At 47.1% G+C, this 21,273-nt stretch overlaps 1 protein-coding gene across 1 annotated transcript in view; it reads right to left on the bottom strand.

Moving 5' to 3' along the window:
* Nucleotides 1–2,225: 2,225 nt before the first annotated feature.
* LOC140108920 (contactin-4-like) overlaps nucleotides 2,226–21,273 on the bottom strand; it is a 34,684-nt gene continuing 15,636 nt past the window's right edge. Inside the window, exons 8-19 of the mRNA XM_072132005.1 lie at nucleotides 19,340–19,467; nucleotides 18,914–19,089; nucleotides 18,667–18,787; nucleotides 16,148–16,306; nucleotides 15,541–15,690; nucleotides 15,242–15,312; nucleotides 10,232–10,466; nucleotides 9,201–9,316; nucleotides 8,935–9,121; nucleotides 8,586–8,698; nucleotides 8,342–8,510; nucleotides 2,226–6,960 (exon numbers count right to left, since the gene is read on the bottom strand). Of these exons, the coding sequence (XP_071988106.1) occupies nucleotides 6,860–6,960; nucleotides 8,342–8,510; nucleotides 8,586–8,698; nucleotides 8,935–9,121; nucleotides 9,201–9,316; nucleotides 10,232–10,466; nucleotides 15,242–15,312; nucleotides 15,541–15,690; nucleotides 16,148–16,306; nucleotides 18,667–18,787; nucleotides 18,914–19,089; nucleotides 19,340–19,467 (1,726 nt within the window). The 3' untranslated portion in view covers nucleotides 2,226–6,859. The remainder of the gene's footprint in view (nucleotides 6,961–8,341; nucleotides 8,511–8,585; nucleotides 8,699–8,934; nucleotides 9,122–9,200; nucleotides 9,317–10,231; nucleotides 10,467–15,241; nucleotides 15,313–15,540; nucleotides 15,691–16,147; nucleotides 16,307–18,666; nucleotides 18,788–18,913; nucleotides 19,090–19,339; nucleotides 19,468–21,273) is intronic.

The raw sequence follows: 21,273 nt of genomic DNA, 5'->3' as shown, positions 1-21,273 counted from the left end.
AGAAAGTTTAAAACTTTGTGTCCCTGTGGAGCATAAACGGGACGCAATTGTAACAAGTCCTCAGCTGTGAGTATGAAGTGAGGACGCTGATATCTGCTGCTCGGAGATAACATGGAGACCTTCTGCTCTGCATTAAATATTATACCGGTCCTGAGGGACGTCCCGGGCCTCAACCCCATCTGCAACATGTGGAGGTGATACAGTTTACTGCAACAGTGAAGTAAAAACCCGTCAGCTCCCTGCTCCACCGTTATGTCACAGCTGTGTGTGGCTAAGGCTGGGGAGGTGCCAGGTGATGATGTCTTCATACCTGACAACTTAAGAGCTGCGCAAAGCAGGGGCCGGGGTGTCTGAGCTGCGCACAGCAGGGGCCGGGGTGTCTGAGCTGCGCACAGCAGGGGCCGGGGTGTCTGAGCTGCGCACAGCAGGGGCCGGGGTGTCTGAGCTGCGCACAGCAGGGGCAGGGGTGTCTGAGCTGCGCACAGCAGGGGCAGGGGTGTCTGAGCTGCGCAAAGCAGGGGCAGGGGTGTCTGAGCTGCGCACAGCAGGGGCCGGGGTGTCTGAGCTGCGCACAGCAGGGGCCGGGGTGTCTGAGCTGCGCACAGCAGGGGCAGGGGTGTCTGAGCTGCGCACAGCAGGGGCAGGGGTGTCTGAGCTGCGCACAGCAGGGGCAGGGGTGTCTGAGCTGCGCACAGCAGGGGCAGGGGTGTCTGAGCTGCGCACAGCAGGGGCAGGGGTGTCTGAGCTGCGCACAGCAGGGGCAGGGTGTCTGAGCTGCGCACAGCAGGGGCAGGGTGTCTGAGCTGCGCACAGCAGGGGCAGGGGTGTCTGAGCTGCGCACAGCAGGGGCCGGGGTGTCTGAGCTGCGCACAGCAGGGGCCGGGGTGTCTGAGCTGCGCACAGCAGGGGCAGGGTGTCTGAGCTGCGCACAGCAGGGGCAGGGGTGTCTGAGCTGCGCACAGCAGGGGCCGGGGTGTCTGAGCTGCGCACAGCAGGGGCAGGGGTGTCTGAGCTGCGCACAGCAGGGGCAGGGGTGTCTGAGCTGCGCACAGCAGGGGCCGGGGTGTCTGAGCTGCGCACAGCAGGGGCAGGGGTGTCTGAGCTGCGCACAGCAGGGGCAGGGGTGTCTGAGCTGCGCACAGCAGGGGCAGGGGTGTCTGAGCTGCGCACAGCAGGGGCAGGGGTGTCTGAGCTGCGCACAGCAGGGGCAGGGGTGTCTAAGCTGAGCACAGCAGGGGCAGGGGTGTCTGAGCTGAGCACAGCAGGGGCAGGGGTGTCTGAGCTGCACACAGCAGGGGCAGGGGTGTCTGAGCTGCGCACAGCAGGGGCAGGGGTGTCTGAGCTGAGCACAGCAGGGGCAGGGGTGTCTGAGCTGAGCACAGCAGGGGCAGGGTGTCTGAGCTGCGCACAGCAGGGGCAGGGGTGTCTGAGCTGCGCACAGCAGGGGCAGGGGTGTCTAAGCTGAGCACAGCAGGGGCAGGGGTGTCTGAGCTGCGCACCGCAGGGGCAGGGGTGTCTGAGCTGCGCACAGCAGGGGCAGGGGTGTCTGAGCTGCACACAGCAGGGGTAGGGGTGTCTGAGCTGCACAGTTTGCATTAATGTTGGAAGAAGCAGTTTTTAGGTTTATCCTCTCCCTATGCCGCTTCTATAAATTCACATGTTTTCTATACCTGTAATTTAAATTTTCCTCCTGTGATGTCAGAGATGAACTGTGATCCAATCCGATACCGTATTCTTCCCCTGGAGCTCCATCCCCTCCTTTCCCTGCAGCTTCTTCCCCTCCTTTCCCTGCAGCTCCATCCTCTCCTTCCCCTGCAGCTTCTTCCCCTCCTTTCCCTGCAGCTCCATCCCCTCCTTTCCCTGCAGCTTCTTCCCCTCCTTTCCCTGCAGCTTCTTCCCCTCCTTTCCCTGCAGCTTCTTCCCCTCCTTTCCCTGCAGCTTCTTCCCCTCCTTTCCCTGCAGCTCAACCTCCAAAACCCCAACAATGCTGAGAATGAAGAGGCCATAATGTGTCAGGACTGTGCAGGTTTTCATTGACCCCTTTTTTCTCAGGATTGGTGAGATTCCCAGAGGTTAATCAGATTGATTCCTGAAAATATTCCATTAAGTTCTCCGTAGGACATTGTCTCCCCCTCCCTCCGGGGTCAGGGTCGCTCTTACATTTGATGCCATTTAGAGGAGACGCACAAGAAATGAACGACCAATGACTTTGTGTGACACAGATCCTTAGGAACAGAAGTTTAATTAACCGCATGGCAGACATGGTTCTGTACAGATACCTTAAGAAAAAAGTTGCATACTGGATATTTGTAAACAGAATCACAAAGAAAAGAAAAAAAAAAAACCTAAATTGTGTCAGAACATAAATCTCCAGAGCTCGAGACCCGAGGTAAAAAAATAAAGTGCCTTTAATTAGTATGTGCTTTATATATCATCACCGAAGCCTTTCCCGCAGGGTCTCCACAATGTACCACAAGGCTCCTCCCCCATCTCATGACATCATCTGGGGCGCACATTCGGTAATCGCCTCTCGCTCAGAACGGACAGAGGAAATCTCGGAACCGAATAGTACAAACCACAATAAACAAAGTCCTATCTGAAGATGGGGGTCTCCTGCCATGTGCCCCCCGGGAGAGCGGGGTGACGGGGAGGAAGGGAGTGGGCAGAGCTCCCAACCAAAAGGGGAAAGAACTGGATTATATCAGCAAATAGGGGTGTGGGCAAGACAAAGGATGAGGGTCTGTAACTGTATGGAGCCATTCAATCGCCTTGAGGACCCCCAAGTGCTGCCCAGGGGTCACTGCTCACAGACGCCCCATGGGAGGTGAAAGCAACCAACCAGCGGATCCATTTCCTCAAATTTTATAAATTACTAAAAAAAAGAAAGAAAAAAGTTCTTTGTGTCGTCGTTTTTGCGTCTACCATCCCAGACGAGGATATTGTTATTACATCCTATAGGTGGCGCCGTCTGTAGCAATCACATCTATTTAAGTGCAATATCCAAAAATTAAAAAAAAAAACCCTAAAAAAAAGATTTCATCTGTGCCACGTTGCATAAGCGTCACCCATCCATGTACAGGGGGGCCGCGAGGGTCGGCCGTGTCCCGTTCCTCCATGGATCTCCATCGCATCTAAGACACTCGTCTGCAAACAGTAACCTAACCCATAGTAACAAAAAGGCAAAAATATAAGATAATCTGCGTCAGTTCTCGTCTTACAATCACCCTGCACCTAGATCTAGATCATAACAGGCGACACAATGAGAAGCGATGCGGCTGCACACCGGCTCCGCGCGTTCCGGCCAACGGCTTATGCTCTTAACAAAAGACCCTGAGTTTTCGGTTCTTTACATGGATGATATGAAATGGTATCGATGGGCTGAGCAGGCACTCTCCTTACTGCACGCTCACCCTCTCCGCGTGCTTCCTATAAAAAGATCTAGGTACAGTCCTTTGTGTATAGGTTCTAGGTATCCTATGAGAACGTTCTAGGTATATCATACATCGTAGCCCCTGTAGGAAGCTTTATACACTCTCTGCAATATATATATATATTTATAGATTATTTTTTCCACTTGGATAAGTAAGAACATTCATAACTTAAGGTACTATATAAACATAGAGGAGGCTTCGCGCTCCAACGTCTCTTTGTAGGCAGGTCACTTTTTTTTTTTTGTAATGTTCCGCTCTCTGCATGAGTCAAGTGGTGTCGTATTTGTAAGTCCAAACCCAACGTTTAGTGCTGGAAGAAGCTGAAAGGAATGACATTGTATATGTGCCACGTGGCTGGCCAGGACTGCAGACGACCGACGCTCATGGTGGAGGTCCTGGTAATCTTCAAAAACTCTTCTAGGACTTGAACCCTGGTTCCCAAACTCTGTGATGATCAGGATCTTTACTTCCAAGGTACAGATGAGGAATATTCTCCATCCCCGCACCCTAGGAAGCTACAATCTCTATTTGAAAGGTCATAAAATATCGGAATGTTACTAATAGTCCATAAAAAGATCAGGACCTTATGTTCTCCAGAATATCTACTTAGTATGCAGGTTCTCCGTCTCTCTGCTCCTCATCTATGCACTGACCAGAGATCAGGACTTCTTACTACATCTACCTATGGTCCTAGACAGAAGAGGGCTGATCATCCACAGGGGATCAGGAACCCCCCCTTCTGTAGGGATTTAGGACCTCTTCCCCTATAGAATATCTACTTATTGTCCAGAATATATGAGGCCGACCTTCTACAAGAGATCAGGCGCTCGTCTCACCATATGATATGAACATTTACTTATTGCCTATAACAGAAGATCATCTCCCTCCTGTATGGAGCATGACCCTGTATCCAAAACCCGAACATCTCACCACTGTCTAGATACAAATGGGATCCAACACATCAAGCAAACAATAATCAAGATACCGGCAATCCAGAACCACAGTGAACCCACAGGGATCAGGGACACTAAACCATCTATTCTTCATCCATGAGGTGCCACTTGTTCCTTAAAGGACCTGTAGATGTCCCAGTCATTCATTATTAACATCTCTCTATACCGATGCTAAGACTAGGTGACCTCTTCCCACCATCCCTGATTCTAGCATCTTATATGAATCCATAACCAAAGAGTATCCACCTTCTATAGACCAGGAACTGTTCCAAATCCAAAAGTATGTTCCAAAACTAAGAGAATCCACCTTCCCGGAGGAGACCAGAAGCTGCTCCAACCATTTATAATCAAAATGTCTACTCAGGACCCAAAACCAAAGAATATGTACCTTCTATGGGAGTTTAGAGACCCTTCTGGCCACCTATAATCCAAATATCTAGTCATCACCCATAATCACAGAGTATCCACCTTCTATAGGAGACCAGGACCTCCTCCAACCACCTATAATCCAAATGTATTATTATTACCCATAAGCAAAGAGCATTGACCCTTCTATAAGAGAGGAAAGGTCCCTCCAACTACCTATATCCCAGATATCTAATCATTACCCACATATAAGGAGCCTCCACCTTCTATTCGTGCCGAAAAGTTCATCCAAAATTTACTCATTGCTCATTAAAAGAGAAGATCCAGCATCTACTGAAGACCAGGAATTCTTCTTACCAACAATCCATGTCCATGGCCAATAATGGTCCATCCGGCACCAGGGGCTCTTCCAATCATCTTCAATCCATATATCTAATCACTACCTATGACTCTAGACAAGACCATGACATCTGACCATCATCTATATATGAAGGAACAATCCAGTATCATTAGCCAAGCTGATTCCCTACGTGTGAAGACCGGAGACTCTTCCAACCATCCACAATGTATTTATTGCCCATGACCAAAGATGATCCTCCTTCCACTGAACCTTCTCACCATTCATAATCTTAATATTTACTTAACGTCCATAAATCAAGAGGATCCACCTTCTATAGAAGATCAACCATCCATTGTCTAAATATATACTTATTGCCAATGATGATCCACCATCTATACGAGACCAAGAACTTGTCCACCACCATCTCCAACCTGAATATGCTCCATCCATTGCCAAGATGATCCACCATCTATACGAGACCGAGAACAGGTCCACCACCATCTCCAACCTGAATATGCTCCATCCATTGCCAAGATGATCCACCATCTATACGAGACCAAGAACTTGTCCACCACCATCTCCAACCTGAATATGCTCCATCCAATGCCAAGATGATCCACCATCCATACCAGGAGCTCTTCCCACCATCTCACCACAAGTTCCTCCTACCATCTAAATATCTATTGGTATCTATGGATGGACCTTCTTCAGAAGATGAGAAGCTCTTCCCCCCATCCATACCAGGAACTCTTCCTACCATCTAAATATCTATTGGTATCTATGGATGGACCTTCTTCAGAAGCCGAGAAGCTCTTCCCCCCATCCATACCAGGAACTCTTCCTACCATCTAAATATCTATTGGTATCTATGGATGGACCTTCTTCAGAAGCCAAGAAGCTCTTCCCCCCATCCATACTAGGAACTCATCCTACCATCTAAATATCTATTGGTATCTATGGATGGACCTTCTTCAGAAACCGAGAAGCTTGTCCCACCATCCATACATGGCCACAGAACATCCTCTTCCTACAACCATTGCCAGATTGTCTTGAGGTCTTCTACTCACTCAGTCCCTTTCCACCTCCTAGAGTCTCACGTTCATCTTTGGGATGATGACTACTACTCATCCAGTTGCTCCCTTGGACCATCTACTAGGTTTTGGAAACTCAAAAATTCTCATGGGAATCAGAACGTTGACTGATGGTAGAAGGTTTTCAGTTCCTGGTCCTAGTTCGTTATGTATCAGCTATAATTAACCCTTTGGAGACACCGTTTTTACGGACCAGCCCTGACCCCCCCCCCCCTGGTGTTCTGCAGCCCATCGGGTCACATCTGGTGGTGGTGACGCCTTCGGGGGATGGGCAGGTCCAGGAGAAGTGAAATATAAAGAGACAGCGTATAAAATATTCGAGTCCTGGGTCATGACGGAAGGAGAGGAGAGAGTTGTATGAGACACCTGCAGCATTTTACAGCAAAAAACGGAGATATCTACATCATTTTAACCTTAAAAAACTCTATAAAACACTAGATATTAAGAATAAAAAATATGCATATACGGCATGTAAACTGCTTTGGTAACATCGTATTCCAGATGTCGTCAGTGCATAAAATCCTCCCCGTCGTAGGGAGAGGAGGAAGCTCAAAAGCCGAGGGCCATCTCAGGAGGTTCCAGGAGGAGCCATCATGTGTGGAGGAGGTTCCTGGTCCACCGCCCCAGAGGCCAGGGGGGGGGGGGGGGTCAGTCCCTGGGGGTCCTAGAAGCTCGAGGTCATAAGCTGGAGCGCGCAGTGAGGGAGATCATTAAGGTGCTGATGGCGGATAAGGTGCAGGCGTTGGACGTGGAAGCACCTGACCCCTGCGCATAGGCATCTGCCAAAGATAAAAGTAGGAAGTCCATTAATGGGCTGGGTCCCTATGACAACACTTCTTGATCTCCTGCTGGTCTTCTCTATGATACAGTCACTGAGCCTCATATCAAAGAACCAGGATTCAGATTTTATCAAAGAGAATTCAGTGCCCCACGATAAAACTGAGCAGCCAATGCACGTGAGCAGGAAGTGTTGTCATAGGACACAGATAGAAATGTTCTTCTGCAGTATAACTGCAGTGATTAAAGGAAATCTCCATTAAGAACCCGTCCTGATAAACCAGGGACATTACTCATAGATCAAGGCACCGGGACTGTCTTATATTTATAATCAATTTATTATCCTCCTTCCTGCTAATATCAACTTTTATAATTATGCTAATGAGTCTGAATGGCCCCTCCTTGATGCATTTTTACAGGCTGTCACACTGTCTCCCCTCCCCCCTCTAAATGTCACATAGTTAGAGGCTCTGGTAATGCCCCCAGGAGCCCTTCTGACTCATTAGCATAATTATAAAAGTTGATATTAGGAGGAGAAGGGAGGTCATGGAGAAGATTCCCACAGTCTCTCTGCCCGGATCAATGATTTTATTCAAAATAAAATGTCCATTTCTTTGACCCCTTGTGAGCTTTTGTCACACACTTTAAACTTTTTTTGTAACAGTCGATCATAATTGGTGCACTTTTTATATTTATTATCAGCTCTTTGGGGGGGGGGGCGCTTTCTCTGTCCCTGTTTCTTGGTGTATTCCTGTGTTTTATATATTCTTGTTGTTTGTGCCTTGTGGCATTTTGGATGATTAATAAAGCTTGGGCTTTTTGTACGCTATACTGTATATATATACTGTCCTGTATATTGTATGTCCCTGGTTTATCATGATGGATTTTCATGGTCGCTTTCCTTTTGATAACTGGTATCATCTACACTGAAAGCTATGAAGCCCCAGGGTTTCCGCTGACAGCAAGCAGAGATCATGAAAATGATGAGAAATTGATACCAAAAGCAGATTAGAAAGTTTCAGAACTTTTCCCCATTGTACGTGGGGTCATCTATAACATTATATGTGAATGACTGGGTGAGGGGAGAGCAGGGGGGGGGGGGATTAGAGGAGGGATTGAGGCCGGATGACAGAGATTAAAGGGGTTGTCCAGGGAGTATAAATAGTTGGCTACTTTCCCCTAAAAACCTGGATTGGTTCCAGTATTTTGCATTCCAAGGCTCTGCCCATGGTCCAGACCGGAGCGGTTTATGGAAGTGCAGCCATATTTTCCATCCCTGGACAATCCCTTTAAGAGAGGCGTTGGGGGAGGGATCAGACTCCCGATGATGGAGGTTTAGGTTTCTACTTGTCCTATTCTCCTGCTTTCTCACCGCCCACTCACTGGATATCCGAGGGATGCGGATGGGCTCGCTGCTGCTGCCTTCTCCTCCATCGCTGATTGGTCGGATCTCGATGATGTAATCCTCATCGTACGGCAGCGACAGCTCGACGGACGTCTGGTTGGTCTCGATCAGAGCGGCTCCTCCCTGTCTGTTCCACCGATAGAAAACCTGTGGAGAGATGACGGCGTCAGGCAATGACCCCTCCAGGAGCGGTGGTGGCCCTGGTGCCCGCGCGACACTCACCCTGTAGCCCTTCACCTCGGACTCGTCCTCCTGCGCCGTCACCTGGTCCCAGTTCAGGATGATCTTGGAGTTGGAGGAGTTCCAGGTGATGTTTCCAGGCGGTTGACTTGGAGCTGATGACAGAAGACAAGATTTCAGGACAATGGCGGCCATAACGATATTACATCACTATGGCGCGTGTGTGTCAGGGACAGGGCAAGGAGCAACAATACTGCGAGCAGCCGTAGAAAAATGGCGCAGTGCCGGCTACACATGTTCCGGGGGTGATGTGCGCTATTCTTCTTTTGTAGCCACCTTGATGTATGACACTAGTAACTATCCGTGTAACCTCGGCTCTGAGGTCACTTACGTGGCTTCCTGGTGGTGACATTGATGGTGGTACTGGCCGGGCCGGTGCCTGCGCTGTTGTACGCCCGCACGTTCAGGTAATACAGGGTGTGGCCTTGGAGATGGCTCAGTTTGGTGGAGGTCTGGTTCCCCAGGGTCCGCAGTTTCCTCGCACTTTGTTCTTTCTCGTTTTGTTTCCAATAACGAACCTGAGACGCAAATAATAACAATGTATCCGAAAACAGTGAAGATGGAGGATGGAGAGTGGAGGATGATGAGGCCCCTCACCTCGTAACCCTGGATCCTTCCCTTGCTGAGAGTCCCAGGTACCCCAATCCAGGACACCTCAATGTCCCACGCAGTAAGACTCCGAGCGAAGACACCCGCCGGGGCGCGGCCGGGCTCTGCAGGGCACAAAGGGTTAATTCTGATATACCGTATAGCAATAGCTTCATATTATGTCATCTAATAACTTGTATAACAGGAAAGAGCAGAGAAGTCTAATGATATAACATAATAATAGAATGTAAAAGATTATACTAATACAATAATAATAATAAATAATATGAATAATAAAATATAAGGTGATATAATAATATAATGATACTAATACAATAAGAATATAATATGTGCCTAATGTAATATAATACAGAAAGTAAGAGGATTGTAGTGTATAATAGAGTGCACTAATACCGTGTAATAATATAACATTGTATAATAGAAGGTGATATAATATAATGTAACATAAATGATTATACTAATACAATGTAACAGAAAGTAAGAGGATTATAGTGTATAATAGAGTGCACTAATACCGTGTAATAATATAACATTGTATAATAGAAGGTGATATAATATAATGTAACATAAATGATTATACTAATACAATGTAACAGAAAGTAAGAGGATTATAGTGTATAATAGAGTGCACTAATACCATATAATAATATAACATTGTATAATATAAGGTGATACATTGTATAAGTATGATCTTTTATATTATATTATTATAACACAAAGTAAGAGGATTACACTGTATAATATAGTGCAGTAATACCGTATAATAATATAACATTGTATAATAGAAGGTGATATAATATAATGTAACATAAATGATTATACTAATACAATGTAACAGAAAGTAAGAGGATTATACTGTATAATATAGTGCACTAATACCGTGTAATAATATAACATTGTATAATATAAGGTGATATAACAGAAGATTATAGTATTATAACATGATAATGTGATATTGTAGAATATAATGTAACCATATGTAACGCTGATAACCCCTGGCGCCCCCTCCAGGCTCTCACCTTCCTCTGCGGTGTAGACCACGGTCAGGGGGCTGAAGGGTCCCTCTCCTCTGTTATTGAACACCCCGACCTTCACCTCGTAGGGAGAGAAGGACGGGAGACTCTCGTTCCTGTAGATGTAGCGCGAGGAGTCCGCCGAGGCCACCACCGTCTGCATCCAACTGATCGTCCCGAAAGGCCGGAAAGCCACCACATAGCCGAAGCCCCCGCCGTTCTGGAACTCCTCCGGTACAGGCTGCAGGGACACGGGGGTGTACAGATGCTTAAAGGAATTGTCCATCTATATCACACTGTGTATGTGACTGACGCTTAGAGGGACTGTCCATCTATATCACACTGTGTATGTGACTGACTGACGCTTAGAGGGACTGTCCATCTATATCACACTGTGTATGTGACTGACGCTTAGAGGGACTGTCCATCTATATCACACTGTGTATGTGACTGACTGACGCTTAGAGGGACTGTCCATCTATATCACACTGTGTATGTGACTGACTGACGCTTAGAGGGACTGTCCATCTATATCACACTGTGTATGTGACTGACTGACGCTTAGAGGGACTGTCCATCTATATCACACTGTGTATGTGACTGACTGACGCTTAGAGGGACTGTCCATCTATATCACACTGTGTATGTGACTGAGTGATGCTTAGAGGGACTGTCCATCTATATCACACTGTGTATGTGACTGACGCTTAGAGGGACTGTCCATCTATATCACACTGTGTATGTGACTGACTGACGCTTAGAGGGACTGTCCATCTATATCACACTGTGTATGTGACTGAGTGACGCTTAGAGGGACTGTCCATCTATATCACACTGTGTATGTGACTGACTGACGCTTAGAGGGACTGTCCATCTATATCACACTGTGTATGTGACTGAGTGACGCTTAGAGGGACTGTCCATCTATATCACACTGTGTATGTGACTGACGCTTAGAGGGACTGTCCATCTATATCACACTGTGTATGTGACTGAGTGACACTTAGAGGGACTGTCCATCTATATCACACTGTGTATGTGACTGAGTGATGCTTAGAGGGACTGTCCATCTATATCACACTGTGTATGTGACTGACTGACGCTTAGAGGGACTGTCCATCTATATCACACTGTGTATGTGACTGACTGACGCTTAGAGGGACTGTCCATCTATATCACACTGTGTATGTGACTGACGCTTAGAGGGACTGTCCATCTATATCACACTGTGTATGTGACTGAGTGACGCTTAGAGGGACTGTCCATCTATATCACACTGTGTATGTGACTGACTGACGCTTAGAGGGACTGTCCATCTATATCACACTGTGTATGTGACTGAGTGACGCTTAGAGGGACTGTCCATCTATATCACACTGTGTATGTGACTGACTGACGCTTAGAGGGACTGTCCATCTATATCACACTGTGTATGTGACTGAGTGATGCTTAGAGGGACTGTCCATCTATATCACACTGTGTATGTGACTGACTGACGCTTAGAGGGACTGTCCATCTATATCACACTGTGTATGTGACTGACTGACGCTTAGAGGGACTGTCCATCTATATCACACTGTGTATGTGACTGACTGACGCTTAGAGGGACTGTCCATCTATATCACACTGTGTATGTGACTGACTGACGCTTAGAGGGACTGTCCATCTATATCACACTGTGTATGTGACTGAGTGACGCTTAGAGGGACTGTCCATCTATATCACACTGTGTATGTGACTGACGCTTAGAGGGACTGTCCATCTATATCACACTGTGTATGTGACTGACTGACGCTTAGAGGGACTGTCCATCTATATCACACTGTGTATGTGACTGACGCTTAGAGGGACTGTCCATCTATATCACACTGTGTATGTGACTGAGTGACGCTTAGAGGGACTGTCCATCTATATCACACTGTGTATGTGACTGACGCTTAGAGGGACTGTCCATCTATATCACACTGTGTATGTGACTGAGTGACGCTTAGAGGGACTGTCCATCTATATCACACTGTGTATGTGACTGACTGACGCTTAGAGGGACTGTCCATCTATATCACACTGTGTATGTGACTGACTGACGCTTAGAGGGACTGTCCATCTATATCACACTGTGTATGTGACTGAGTGACGCTTAGAGGGACTGTCCATCTATATCACACTGTGTATGTGACTGACTGACGCTTAGAGGGACTGTCCATCTATATCACACTGTGTATGTGACTGAGTGACGCTTAGAGGGACTGTCCATCTATATCACACTGTGTATGTGACTGAGTGACGCTTAGAGGGACTGTCCATCTATATCACACTGTGTATGTGACTGAGTGACGCTTAGAGGGACTGTCCATCTATATCACACTGTGTATGTGACTGACTGACGCTTAGAGGGACTGTCCATCTATATCACACTGTGTATGTGACTGACTGACGCTTAGAGGGACTGTCCATCTATATCACACTGTGTATGTGACTGACTGACGCTTAGAGGGACTGTCCATCTATATCACACTGTGTATGTGACTGACTGACGCTTAGAGGGACTGTCCATCTATATCACACTGTGTATGTGACTGATGCTTAGAGGGACTGTCCATCTATATCACACTGTGTATGTGACTGAGTGATGCTTAGAGGGACTGTCCATCTATATCACACTGTGTATGTGACTGACGCTTAGAGGGACTGTCCATCTATATCACACTGTGTATGTGACTGACTGACGCTTAGAGGGACTGTCCATCTATATCACACTGTGTATGTGACTGACTGACGCTTAGAGGGACTGTCCATCTATATCACACTGTGTATGTGACTGAGTGATGCTTAGAGGGACTGTCCATCTATATCACACTGTGTATGTGACTGACGCTTAGAGGGACTGTCCATCTATATCATACTGTGTATGTGACTGATGCTTAGAGGGACTGTCCATCTATATCACACTGTGTATGTGACTGACTGACGCTTAGAGGGACTGTCCATCTATATCACACTGTGTATGTGACTGACTGACGCTTAGAGGGAGTGTCCATCTATATCACACTGTGTATGTGACTGACTGACGCTTAGAGGGAGTGTCCATCTATATCACACTGTGTATGTGACTGACTGACGCTTAGAGGGACTGTCCATCTATATCACACTGTGTATGTGACTGACGCTTAGAGGGACTGTCCATCTATATCACACTGTGTATGTGACTGACTGACGCTTAGAGGGACTGTCCATCTATATCACACTGTGTATGTGACTGACGCTTAGAGGGACTGTCCATCTATATCACACTGTGTATGTGACTGACGCTTAGAGGGACTGTCCATCTATATCACACTGTGTATGTGACTGACGCTTAGAGGGACTGTCCATCTATATCACACTGTGTATGTGACTGACTGACGCTTAGAGGGACTGTCCATCTATATCACACTGTGTATGTGACTGACTGACGCTTAGAGGGACTGTCCATCTATATCACACTGTGTATGTGACTGAGTGACGCTTAGAGGGACTGTCCATCTATATCACACTGTGTATGTGACTGATGCTTAGAGGGACTGTCCATCTATATCACACTGTGTATGTGACTGAGTGACGCTTAGAGGGACTGTCCATCTATATCACACTGTGTATGTGACTGACTGACGCTTAGAGGGACTGTCCATCTATATCACACTGTGTATGTGACTGACGCTTAGAGGGACTGTCCATCTATATCACACTGTGTATGTGACTGACTGACGCTTAGAGGGACTGTCCATCTATATCACACTGTGTATGTGACTGAGTGACGCTTAGAGGGACTGTCCATCTATATCACACTGTGTATGTGACTGACTGATGCTTAGAGGGACTGTCCATCTATATCACACTGTGTATGTGACTGACGCTTAGAGGGACTGTCCATCTATATCACACTGTGTATGTGACTGAGTGATGCTTAGAGGGACTGTCCATCTATATCACACTGTGTATGTGACTGAGTGACGCTTAGAGGGACTGTCCATCTATATCACACTGTGTATGTGACTGACTGACGCTTAGAGGGACTGTCCATCTATATCACACTGTGTATGTGACTGAGTGACGCTTAGAGGGACTGTCCATCTATATCACACTGTGTATGTGACTGACTGACGCTTAGAGGGACTGTCCATCTATATCACACTGTGTATGTGACTGACTGACGCTTAGAGGGACTGTCCATCTATATCACACTGTGTATGTGACTGAGTGACGCTTAGAGGGACTGTCCATCTATATCACACTGTGTATGTGACTGACTGACGCTTAGAGGGACTGTCCATCTATATCACACTGTGTATGTGACTGACTGACGCTTAGAGGGACTGTCCATCTATATCACACTGTGTATGTGACTGACTGACGCTTAGAGGGACTGTCCATCTATATCACACTGTGTATGTGACTGACTGACGCTTAGAGGGACTGTCCATCTATATCACACTGTGTATGTGACTGACTGACGCTTAGAGGGACTGTCCATCTATATCACACTGTGTATGTGACTGACTGACGCTTAGAGGGACTGTCCATCTATATCACACTGTGTATGTGACTGAGTGACGCTTAGAGGGACTGTCCATCTATATCACACTGTGTATGTGACTGAGTGACGCTTAGAGGGACTGTCCATCTATATCACACTGTGTATGTGACTGACTGACGCTTAGAGGGACTGTCCATCTATATCACACTGTGTATGTGACTGACTGACGCTTAGAGGGACTGTCCATCTATATCACACTGTGTATGTGACTGACTGACGCTTAGAGGGACTGTCCATGTGACTGACGCTTACATTTTCCATCAATGTCATATTGTCTATGCATCTGACACTTCAACTATATTGTGGGTGTGACTGATGCTAAAAGGAATTGTTCATCTGAGTACTTGATACTTAGAGGAATTTTCCATCAATGTCTTATTGTGTATGTGACTCAGTAACACTTAGAGGAAATGTCCATTTACAGAGCGTGTGTAGCCGCTCACCTCCCATGTGATGACCAGCTCGCTCTTGCTCCCTCCTCCACCGCTGACGTTAGCCGGAGTCACCTCAGGAACTGTCAGAGAGGAGAGAAGAGGCGGAGAGTGAGGGTTGTAGTACAGTGGTACAGATCTGCTGATTGGACGCTGGCGCCATCTTGTGGTCAGATATGATACTACAGTCATCCTGTATAATGGGCCGCTATCAGCTCCCAGCATGCACAGCAACCTCTGACATTATAACATGTGCACTGACTACCTCTATAACACTCCAACAGTGTAATAGAAGAGGGGGTGCTACTCACGCGCTTCCTCTGTTCTCCTCTTGTCAGAGGGGGGGCTGGGCTCCCCAATACCGATCTGATTGATGGCGATAACTCGGAACTCGTATTCCACCCACGGACTGAGACCGACCACAGTCGCTGTGAAGGATCGGCCGTCCACAACCTCAGGAACTGGAAGAAGAGCAGAATATATTATAACGCTCCAGCACTGATATAACCCCCAGATATTACATCATATATAACGCTCCAGCACTGATGTAACCTCCAGATATTACATCATATATAACGCTCCAGCACTGATATAACCTGCAGATATTACATCATATATAACGCTCCAGCACTGATATAACCCCCAGATATTACATCATATATAACGCTCCAGCACTGATATAACCCCCAGATATTACATCATATATAACGCTCCAGCACTGATATAACCTGCAGATATTACATCATATATAACGCTCCAGCACTGATATAACCTCCAGATATTACATCATATATAACCTCCAGATATTACATCATATATAACGCTCCAGTACTGATATAACCCCCAGATATTACATCATATATAATGCTCCAGCACTGATATAACCCCCAGATATTACATCATATGTGACGGCCTCACCTGTGCTGACCGCCTGCCAGCCCACGGAGAAGGGGGTCCGCGCCTGCACCACGTACATGGTGATGGGGCTGTGATTGTCCACTCCGGGCATCCAGGATAACTGAGCGGTGGTGTCTGTGATCTCCTCCACTGTGAGGGCATCAGGGGGTCCCGGGGGTCCTGCCGAGGGCACACATCAGGGGGTTACAGCATGGTATAATCTCACGCCTCGTGATGTGAGGAGTGTAATATGCAGAGAGAACCTCACAGCTTATAGGAAATCTACCATGATAGATAGATCCGGGCACCGGGACTGCGGGAATCGGCTTTGATTGTAGAAGGAAGGGGGCAATGGAAAACAAATATGCTTTCAAAAATATGCTAATGAGTCAGAAGGGCTCTGGGGGTGTTACCAGAAACCCCAGGTGTTGCAAATTCAAAGGCTGTCACACTGTGCAGGAGCAAGTGCCCCTCCTACTGTGTGAGATTATATCAGCCAGAGGGAGGGGGAAGTGCTGACAGAGCGGGGTGGGGGGACACAGTCTTAGAGCCTGTAAAGCTACAGCACAGAGGGGCTCTGGTAACACCCCAGGAGCCCTACATGCTCGTTAGCATTATTATACAAGTTGATTTTAGAAGAAAGGAGACATTGGGGCTCATTTACCTACCCGGTCCTATCGCGATCCCGCGGCGCGTTGTCCGAAATGTTTAATCAGACCTCACACTGCTGTGCTCTGTGCTCTCTGCAGCCAGTGTAAGGTATTATCTCTGGAGAGATGTTTAATCAGACACGCCCCCAGTGCACTTGGAGAAGCCACAATTCCAGAATATAAATCCACATATCACAGTCCTGCTGCTACTTACAACATACACAAACGTCTGATTACACATCTCTCCAGGGACAATACATAACACTGGCTGCAGGGAGCACAGAGCACAGCAGTGTGAGGTCTGATTACACATCTCTCCAGGGGTAATAGATAACATTGGCTGCAGAGAGCACAGAGCACAGCAGTGTGAGGTCTGATTACACATCTCTCCAGGGACAATACATAACACTGGCTGCAGAGAGCACAGAGCACAGCAGTGTGAGGTCTGATTACACATCTCTTCAGGGACAATACATAACACTGGCTGCAGAGAGCACAGAGCACAGCAGTGTGAGGTCTGATTACACATCTCTCCAGGGACAATACATAACACTGGCAGCAGAGAGCACAGAGCACAGCAGTGTGAGGTCTGATTACACATCTCTCCAGGGACAATACATAACACTGGCTGCAGAGAGCACAGAGCACAGCAGTGTGAGGTCTGATTACACATCTCTCCAGGGGTAATAGATAACATTGGCTGCAGAGAGCACAGAGCACACCAGTGTGAGGTCTGATTACACATCTCTCCAGGGACAATACATAACACTGGCTGCAGAGAGCACAGAGCACAGCAGTGTGAGGTCTGATTACACATCTCTCCAGGGACAATACATAACACTGGCTGCAGAGAGCACAGAGTACAGCAGTGTGAGGTCTGATTACACATCTCTCCAGGGACAGTACATAGCAATGGCTGCAGAGAGCACAGAGCACAGCAGTGTGAGGTATGATTACACATCTCTCCAGGGACAGTACATAACACTGGCTGCAGAGAGCACAGAGCACAGCAGTGTGAGGTCTGATTACACATCTCTCCAGGGACAATACATAACACTGGCTGCAGAGAGCACAGAGCACAGCAGTGTGAGGTCTGATTACACATCTCTCCAGGGACAATACATAACACTGGCTGCAGAGAGCACAGAGCACAGCAGTGTGAGGTCTGATTACACATCTCTCCAGGGACAGTACATAACACTGGCTGCAGAGAGCACAGAGCACAGCAGTGTGAGGTCTGATTACACATCTCTCCAGGGACAATACATAACACTGACTGCAGAGAGCACAGAGCACAGCAGTGTGAGGTCTGATTACACATCTCTCCAGGGACAATACATAACACTGGCTGCAGAGAGCACAGAGCACAGCAGTGTGAGGGCTGATTACACATCTCTCCAGGGACAATGCATAACACTGGCTGCAGAGAGCACAGAGTACAGCAGTGTGAGGTCTGATTACACATCTCTCCAGGGACAATACATAACACTGGCTGCAGAGAGCACAGAGCACAGCAGTGTGAGGTCTGATTACACATCTCTCCAGGGACAATACATAACACTGGCTGCAGAGAGCACAGAGCACAGCAGTGTGAGGTCTGATTACACATCTCTCCAGGGACAGTACATAACACTGGCTGCACAGAGCACAGAGCACAGCAGTGTGAGGTCTGATTACACACCTCTCCAGGGACAATACATAACACTGGCTGCAGAGAGCACAGAGCACAGCAGTGTGAGGTCTGATTACACATCTCTCCAGGGACAATACATAACACTGGCTGCAGAGAGCACAGAGCACAGCAGTGTGAGGTCTGATTACACATCTCTCCAGGGACAGTACATAACACTGGCCTGCTGATGGTTTCCTATTGACTATTTCTGGTTGTACCTCTGACGATGAGGTCGGCCCCTGCGGACAGTTTATCGACGCTGGTGTGGACCAGGCAGATGTATTTCCCAGCATGCTTCAGCTGAATGCTCCTTATCATTAAGTCGCCCGCAGAGTCTTGCTGTGGAGAACAATACAAAGTAACGTAAGAAGAAGGATGATGACTCTGATACACTGAATCCATAGACACACAAGCAGTGCCACAAGGGGAGGAGCTTATGCTCCTCCTGGGCGGAGTCATACTTACTCCTCCCACGCGCTCAAAGTGTTCTCCATCTTTCTGGAAATCGATGAGCTGTCCATTGAAGACCCAGGAGAAGGAGATGTCCAGGGAGTGGTCATGGGAGACCTGGCAGGGCAGCACAATGCTCTCCCCCACTGTGACGTCCATGCTGGAAGGGGGCACCAACACCTGGGTGGGATCTGAGGAGCGAACAGACACAAGGATTCAAGGCAGAGAAACATCTCATATCAAGAAGAGCAACTACAAGGCAGAACTCCTGTGCTGGAGGACCCAACAAGCCCTTCGCTTCAATGCACACGTGTAATACCTCATTACACCTGTGGAGGCAGCGCAGGAAATTATTCCAGCTGGAGGATCCTTTAAAAATAACTCAGAGCTTCCTGTAGGCAATCTTAATACTGACAAATACTATAAAAATGGATACTGTACCCTTAACCACGAGAGTCCCAGTGCTGCTGGCAGTCCCAAAGTGATTGGTGGCCGTACAAGTATAACTCCCAGCATCTGCTTTGGTCAGGTTAGAGATTTTCAAACTTCCATCATCCAAAATTGCAACTCTGCAGGACAGAGAGAACATAAACAGTATGTGAGGAGCCAAACCTACAGTATGTAGTGATCTCCCCCTAGTGGTGGTGTATAATCTGTATGTAGTGATCTCCCCCTAGTGGTGGTGTATAATGTGTATGTAGTGATCTCCTCCTAGTGGTGGTGTATAATGTGTATGTAGTGATCTCCCCCTAGTGGTGATGTATAATCTGTATGTAGTGATCTCCCCCTAGTGGTGGTGTATAATGTGTATGTAGTGATCTCCTCCTAGTGGTGGTGTATAATCTGTATGTAGTGATCTCCTCCTAGTGGTGGTGTATAATGTGTATGTAGTGATCTCCTCCTAGTGGTGGTGTATAATGTGTATGTAGTGATCTCCTCCTAGTGGTGGTGTATAATCTGTATGTAGTGATCTCCTCCTAGTGGTGGTGTATAATGTGTATGTAGTGATCTCCTCCTAGTGGTGGTGTATAATCTGTATGTAGTGATCTCCTCCTAGTGGTGGTGTATAATGTGTATGTAGTGATCTCCTCCTAGTGGTGGTGTATAATGTGTATGTAGTGATCTCCCCCTAGTGGTGGTGTATAATGTGTATGTAGTGATCTCCTCCTAGTGGTGGTGTATAATGTGTATGTAGTGATCTCCTCCTAGTGGTGGTGTATAATGTGTATGTAGTGATCCCCCCCTAGTGGTGGTGTATAATGTGTATGTAGTGATCCCCCCCTAGTGGTGGTGTATAATGTGTATGTAGTGATCTCCCCCTAGTGGTGGTGTATAATCTGTATGTAGTAATCTCCTCCTAGTGGTGGTGTATAATGTGTATGTAGTGATCTCCCCCTAGTGGTGGTGTATAATGTGTATGTAGTGGTCTCCCCCTAGTGGTGGTGTATAATGTGTATGTAGTGATCTCCTCCTAGTGGTGGTGTATAATCTGTATGTAGTGATCTCCCCCTAGTGGTGGTGTATAATGTGTATGTAGTGATCTCCCCCTAGTGGTGGTGTATAATGTGTATGTAGTGATCTCCCCCTAGTGGTGGTGTATAATCTGTATGTAGTGATCTCCCCCTAGTGGTGGTGTATAATGTGTATGTAGTGATCTCCCCCTAGTGGTGGTGTATAATGTGTATGTAGTGATCTCCCCCTAGTGGTGGTGTATAATCTGTATGTAGTGATCTCCCCCTAGTGGTGGTGTATAATGTGTATGTAGTGATCTCCCCCTAGTGGTGGTGTATAATGTGTATGTAGTGATCTCCTCCTAGTGGTGATGTATAATGTGTATGTAGTGATCTCCCCCTAGTGGTGGTTTATAATGTGTATGTAGTGATCTCCCCCTAGTGGTGGTGTATAATCTGTATGTAGTGATCTCCTCCTAGTGGTGGTGTATAATGTGTATGTAGTGATCTCCTCCTAGTGGTGGTGTATAATCTGTATGTAGTGATCTCCTCCTAGTGGTGGTGTATAATGTGTATGTAGTGATCTCCTCCTAGTGGTGGTGTATAATGTGTATGTAGTGATCTCCCTCTAGTGGTGGTGTATAATGTGTATGTAGTGATCTCCTCCTAGTGGTGGTGTATAATCTGTATGTAGTGATCTCCTCCTAGTGGTGGTGTATAATGTGTATGTAGTGATCTCCTCCTAGTGGTGGTGTATAATGTGTATGTAGTGATCTCCCCCTAGTGGTGGTGTAAAATGTGTATGTAGTGATCTCCCCCTAGTGGTGGTGTATAATATGTATGTAGTGATCTCCTCCTAGTGGTGGTGTATAATGTGTATGTAGTGATCTCCCCCTAGTGGTGGTGTATAATGTGTATGTAGTG

Source organism: Engystomops pustulosus, unplaced genomic scaffold, assembly GCF_040894005.1.
Source record: "Engystomops pustulosus unplaced genomic scaffold, aEngPut4.maternal MAT_SCAFFOLD_197, whole genome shotgun sequence".
In the NCBI taxonomy this organism is placed as follows: domain Eukaryota; kingdom Metazoa; phylum Chordata; class Amphibia; order Anura; family Leptodactylidae; genus Engystomops; species Engystomops pustulosus.
The sequence above is the reverse complement of the archived record's forward strand: the minus strand, read 5'-3'. Positions and strand labels throughout refer to the sequence as shown.